General features: G+C 29.0%; 1 protein-coding gene across 1 annotated transcript; it reads right to left on the bottom strand.

Annotated features, from left to right (window-relative positions):
- Window positions 1-404: 404 nt before the first annotated feature.
- On the bottom strand, window positions 405-5,845 carry LOC111913868 (homogentisate phytyltransferase 1, chloroplastic). The gene is made up of 12 exons (XM_052771474.1): window positions 5,400-5,845; window positions 4,759-5,009; window positions 4,557-4,640; window positions 4,366-4,440; window positions 4,199-4,282; window positions 4,003-4,092; window positions 3,818-3,919; window positions 3,306-3,401; window positions 3,116-3,187; window positions 2,923-3,018; window positions 2,680-2,784; window positions 405-669 (listed from the first exon to the last, which is right to left on the bottom strand). The coding sequence occupies exons 1-12, from the start codon at window positions 5,488-5,490 to the stop codon at window positions 628-630; spliced, it is 1,188 nt and encodes a 395-aa protein (XP_052627434.1). The 5' UTR covers window positions 5,491-5,845; the 3' UTR covers window positions 405-627.
- Window positions 5,846-6,405: the final 560 nt, after the last annotated feature.

Here is a 6,405-nt window from a genome sequence, read left to right on the forward strand (position 1 = left end):
TTTTAAAATTATTATAACTTCAAATTTAACATATAATTAGCAAATATAAATTTGAATTTTAAAATGAGTTGTTATATATATCTACATGACACATGTCATAATATTAATGCGAAGTTTTATTAAAATAACACTTTGATAAAAGAAAAATTAAAAAGTATTCATTTATTAAAATAAAAATATTTACTAGATTTTTTTCTTGATTCGGCAAATAAGGTCGGCTTGGTCTAGGTTCTTAAATTGCATTGGCCCCACCACAACCTTTTCCCTTCACCAATGTCTATGAACCACCAATATTTATATACTACTTTATCATAACATTTTTCTAATTTATACGGTTAAATCGTTATTTTTGTATTAAATAAATAAAAATAAAAAACTTAATAGACATTTGACTATTCCAGCCATAAAGTCAAAAGAACAACTTAATCACAACTAACAACACACGATTTTTGCCATAAAAGAACACAAATACACAAAAAAAAATCTCCACAACATAAAATAAAGTCAATTATTACAACTTACAAGTCTCAAAAATCTAACCCTAACCCTAGCTCCTCTGAATGATGGCAAAACTATAACAATAAATAAACAACAAGAGAGTGGGCCCCACATCAATGCAGTTGCACATCACCTCACAAGCGGTATGAGCAAGTATTCCGCATAAAACAACTGCAAACACAAAAAACGGTTTTATCGAATGGATATGAATAATGGGAACTATAAAGAATGATGCAAACATAACCATAGTAATACAAGAAATAGAAATATACTTCCACTTATTTGTGTATTATAGCATTTTATTTTCATTTTTTTCAATTACATGATTGTATTGTTAATTTTTTTTTTCTTATTCAAATATTGTACTTTGAAAAATCTACCTGGTTATGGCATTGTACTTTGAAATTTTTTTTATTACGACATACGATTGAAAAAATTATCCAATTATAGAAGTGCAACTAATTGTTTTGTATTTGAATTGCATTTAAAATTTTCAAAGTATAATTTGGTAAAGGAGTTTTGACTTTTTTGACCATTGAAGTATCAAAATTGACTCTATTTTTTTTTTGACCTTTTGTTATCTATTTTTTTTTATAATTTTAGTTATTTATGATTTTTCTAATGTCTTTTTATTTATTTTGATTCAAGTAAATGAAAAAAAAATCAATTTAAAATATTGTAACAAGTTTTTTTATAGAGTCCGACTCTTATTATTTCTTTTATTCTTTTATTCTAGTCTATTATCATATTGAAAAATATTATCTTCAATTTAAACTATTGATTTCACATAAAGAAATATGATTTAAGTTGCAAGTTACATTTTAATAAGTTTATCTAGTTTTCCTATTTTAATAATTATAAATCGTAAATTTCACACATTGAATCAAAATAAAAAAAAAAAATAGAAAAACCATAAATTACCTAAATTATTAAAAAGAAAAAGAGTAAATTACACAAATGGTCCCTATGGTTTGGGGTAATTTGCGTGCTTGATCCCTAACTTATTTTTTTAACTCGGAAGGTCCCTACTGTTTGTTTTTATTACGCGCTTGATCCATGTCTTACCTAAAAAGACTATTATTTAAATAGTGAAAAATGGTGGGATAGGTAAGGTAAGATGAGGGGTGGGGTTGCGTGTGTGTTTATTTAAATAAATTAAAAAATCAAGGAAAAAAAAATAATATTTTTAGGTAAGACAGGGACCAAGCGCGTAACAAAAACAAACAGTAGGGACCTTCCGAGTAAAAAAAATAAGTTAGGGACCAAACATACAAATTACCTTAAACCATAGGGACCATTCATGTAATTTACTCAAAGAAAAAACCAAAAAAATAACTCAAGCACCAAAAATGTAAATACTCTAGTATATTCACACACTTTACACTTTTTGAAAAAGGTCAAAAAAAAGTTATCAAATTGATGAAAAATAACACGAAAAAATTAAAAAAAATACGGAAAAATTACGAAAAATAAATAAATAAAACCAAGTTTAGTTTTGACTAAAAAATTAAAAAAATGAAAATAAAGAACTTAAAAAAGAAAAACATAAAACCGAGTTTAGTTTTAATAAAAACAATTTCAAGGTTCGGGGTCTAATTTAGCATGAACAGAAGTTCAGGATCTGTTTTAGCATGCCATGCAGGCAGGGAACCAGGTAACCGGCTACAGAATGTCGCAGGGGGCAAATTGAGCCAAAAACGAGAGTTTAGGGTCCAATCTAGCATTATTATATCTTCAATGACTAAATAGAGTCAATTTTGATTCTTCAATGGTTAAAAAGTCAAAACTCCTTTTGTAAACAAAGAAATTAAAGTAGGACACTATTATAGAAAAATCAACGAAAGTACATTGCTAATTGTTGCATTTAGCCTTTTTAACAAAATAAAAGTTGTTGGCCAAAACATGCAACAACATTTCCTATTTTTACCAATTTATGCAACAACGTTTAAGTTTTTCACCGATTTATGCAACAACATTTTAAGTTTTGTTTCACTTTTTTATCAATTTATACAACTGACACGAATTATGTAACCACGTTTCAACCGGTTAAAACTCTTACCAATACAATATTGCATTTTTTTTTTGTCATAAAATGAAACGTTATAGTTCATATAAATTGATAAAAACAAACTGTTTTTGGATAATTAGAAAAACGTTTGTTGAGTTAGTTAAAACATTTACCTGCCATATGAACATGTAAAACGAGGTTATTGCTGATTTACTCTCTAGATCAGTTGACTTAGCACGACCCCATAACATTAAACCAAGTATCGCATGTCCCATAACCTACAAAAATTTAAAAAAAATAAATAAATAAATAATATTTTTTTTCAATAGAACTACGATCATTGACTTTTAGGTCAAGTGGTCAATAACTTTGACTATAAAAGAGCGAATGAATTATTTAATTTATTGATTAATTACCGTTATATATCTGCTCCAAAGAAAAGGAGATGATGCCCCAACTAAAATGGCAACACCATAAGCCACTTCAAGTAATAAGATACAAATCCAAAACACCTATAAAAAGATGACACGTCACTTCACTTCACATATGAATTTTAAACTTTCTATAATTAGTATTTCTGAAACTGTCTACTTTTTAGGTAACACTAACCCTCTTTTGACCCAAACGAACTGTAAAAGACTGAATACCAAATATCTTGTCCCCCACAATATCAGGTATGTCCTGTCAATAATCAAACGTACTTTTCTTATTATATATATATATATATATATATATATATATATATATATATATATATATATATATATATATATATATATATATAAATAAAGGAGTTTACCTTGAACAATGCAATGACAACAGAGAAGAAGCTCATAAATCCAGTAGCAAATATCACAGGCTTTGGAAACACAGCAAGTCTTCCATACACAAAAGTCTAGAAATTAAATAGATTAGTAATTAAAATAATAAATGAAAGTGAAAAAAGATCAGAATCATATCATGTTGCTCTTTCTTTTAAAGAGTTAAATGCAAGAAACATCAATGTACTTTTTATTGATTTGTTTATGAAAGCATTCTACTTTTGTTTTTCCTATTACAGGAATTTTTATTGATGTAATTTGATTGAGTTTTAAAATTATAATGTCGAAATAAGAATAAGAAATGAAAATATAATGCTGGAATTGGATAAATATTATAAGTCCGATGAGTTATTGTAATTTTTATAATGACAATGGAGATAAGGATAGTTGTAGTAAAATGAGTTGGTGTAATTTTTATGGGGTATCAAAAAATAGAAATGGTTATAAAATTTTAGAGGGTAAAACGGGTAGAAAAAATATTAATAATTACCTGAATGTGTAGATAAAATGCAATTTGAACAATTACAGCTCTTACAGCTAGAATGCACATTGCTGCCACAAGAGCAAATCTCTTCCATCTCAACATTGGCATCTGAAATTACCAATTTACCACTAATTATTTGGATTCGAAGAATGATGAATTTTAATATAATAAATCAGATTATGTTAACTTACATTGATTGAATATGCAGTTCCAAGAAGAAAACTTATGAAAAGTGCCCAAAATAAAGGCCATGAACCAACAATCCATCCAAGAGTAAAACTCTGAGGGGTAGAATAGTAAATTGATAATGTCAGTTGAAGTTGTTATGTATAAAAGTAACACACTTTAGATATTTTATCAAAACTAAATTAGGTAAAGTTTATTTACCATGAATGCAAATGAGGATACAATGATAACACCAGTTTTAACAGAATATTCTCCAGATGCTAACGGAAGATATGGCTTGTTAACCTGAGAAATATAAATATCATTAAAAGAAGTTGATTGAAGTTGCTAAAAAGATATTTTTTTTTTGATTTTTTTTTAAAACATACCTTGTCTATTTCTATATCAGATAGCTGATTCAAGCCAACAATATATATATTCATAAAGAATGCAGCAACAATCGCCTGAAAATTCAATGTTAACCATGTAAAAAGAAACTGAATTAATCTGGAATACAGAGAAGATTAACTTATTTTTCTTTTTCTTTTACAATTTTGCATATAAAAAATTCAAGAACAACCTCAAAGACACCAATGAAGAATAGAGGAGAAAAATCTGAAAGCTTCTGAATTGCAAGGAGTGAAACTGAAAGTATGCTCAAAGCCTGTTTAAGAAGATGACACATAAGTCATTCATGCTTTTACAAGAAAAAGAAACAAAACAAAAGACGAGAATGCCCTCTAGAAAGCTTGTTGTAAAAACTAAAAAAGTTGGAATCTTACAGTTCCTATAACTGTGTGAGGTCTTGAGAATCTGTAGAAAGCATCAAAAGCATTTGGAAGGAGTTTTTGAGGGCTTGAAGATTCAGGTTCAATAGGTTGTTCAGAAACTGCATTTGCAACATGATTTGTGTTGCGTTTTCTTGAAAATAGAAAACTTTCATTAAAACTGCTGAGATTGTGTCTCACAAGACTTGATTCGCATCTAATGACTCTGTTACCCTTCGATGATCTTAATGATACATGAAGAGAACCTGAAATTATAAAGTTTAAGAATAATGAGATGTGAATCCAAGAAATATGACACAGTATAAGAAGAAACAACATGAACAGATAGCTAAATCACAGCCCTGTGTATAACAAGTAACAAAAAGGGGACATTTGTTTTATATGTAAAGACGAAAAACACAATATTTGTAAATTATTTCAAGAAATTAGAAGGGATTGAAGCAAATCTCACAATAACCACAAAACGAATTTGTTATCAATAGCAAAATGCCCACAAAAACGTCGATGGTATTTTAGTTTCTCGTAAGAATTACCAAAAACCCATATGAAGACATTATCGAATGCATAAATAATTTCAGAGCAAACAGATTGATAAACAAACCATTGAATCCAGTAAAAAAACGCAAATGAAATACCTGCTGATACGAATACAGAAGGTGAATTTGGTAATGGCGGAGAATGAACGGAAACGTTACTAGTAAAAGACCCAATAATCAAAGACTTCATATTTCTCTTCTCCCAATCAAGCCCAAATCAAGCTGTACTTCATACGAACAAATGACCCGATTCTCGTGAATGTACTTCAATCGAAACAAAGAAGTAACAAGCAGTGTGTGTTCAGTGAGAGAAGAGAGTCAACAGGGGAGGAGAGAGTGAAGAAGAGAGAGTGTGTCGTGGTCAGCAGTCTGAAACTCTCTTACACGTTTCAATCAGAGGATCCCCCAATTGGCAAATCAAAGTTTGCGTGCTAGTTTGGCTAGTTGCATGTCTATGGAGAAAGAAAGTTGTATAGGCTAAAAGCCTAAAGGACCCAGCGCACACTCTGGTTTGTTAAATAGACCCGCTACATTTTGGACCAATTTCATTGAAGCCTTCTTTCAACGAACTTCGTCTTTTCTATATTTATTGAGAAAGGGGCCCAATCTGAGAAAGTGGAGCACGGAGCTTCTTGTCCTGAAAAATAAATAAATAACAAAAAATAGGAAAGAGAAACTCAAGAAAGTTTTTCTTTTTTTTTTTTTTTTTTTTTTTTTTGTATAGATATTTTTTGGAAGAACTTCCACTGTTCCACACGTAACTTTTAAATGTAATATTATCAAATTCGAAAAACATTGTTTGTTGGACTAGCGTATAAAAGTGTTGTTTAGTTGAAAATCGATTGATAGTAAAGTATATATCATCCAAGACTCAAAATGGTGAAATGCATGATATCGAAGTTGATAATCAATTTGAGAAATATATAAAAGTAGAACAATATGGAATCATTCTTAAAGTTCATTTGTTTATTTTTATGTTTATTTATTTATAAAATAAATGGTTGAATTTGTTAGGGTGCACAATTATTCATGGATTAACTTTGTAATGGCTTGACTTGAGAATACACATTTGCACATGTGGGATTGGAGCTTTGTGACATGAGAG

This window comes from Lactuca sativa, chromosome 5, assembly GCF_002870075.4.
Source record: "Lactuca sativa cultivar Salinas chromosome 5, Lsat_Salinas_v11, whole genome shotgun sequence".
Classification (NCBI taxonomy): Eukaryota; Viridiplantae; Streptophyta; class Magnoliopsida; order Asterales; family Asteraceae; genus Lactuca; species Lactuca sativa.

Bases quoted from the DNA above. Each gene is read 5' to 3' on its own strand.
- LOC111913868 (XM_052771474.1), bottom strand. From the start codon at position 5,490: ATGAAGTCTTTGATTATTGGGTCTTTTACTAGTAACGTTTCCGTTCAT. The intron at 4,641-4,758 runs GTAAGATTCCAA...CTTCTTAAACAG, and splicing joins CTCACACAGTTATAGGAACT to GCTTTGAGCATACTTTCAGT. The intron at 4,283-4,365 runs GTATGTTTTAAA...TATATTTCTCAG, and splicing joins CTGATATAGAAATAGACAAG to GTTAACAAGCCATATCTTCC.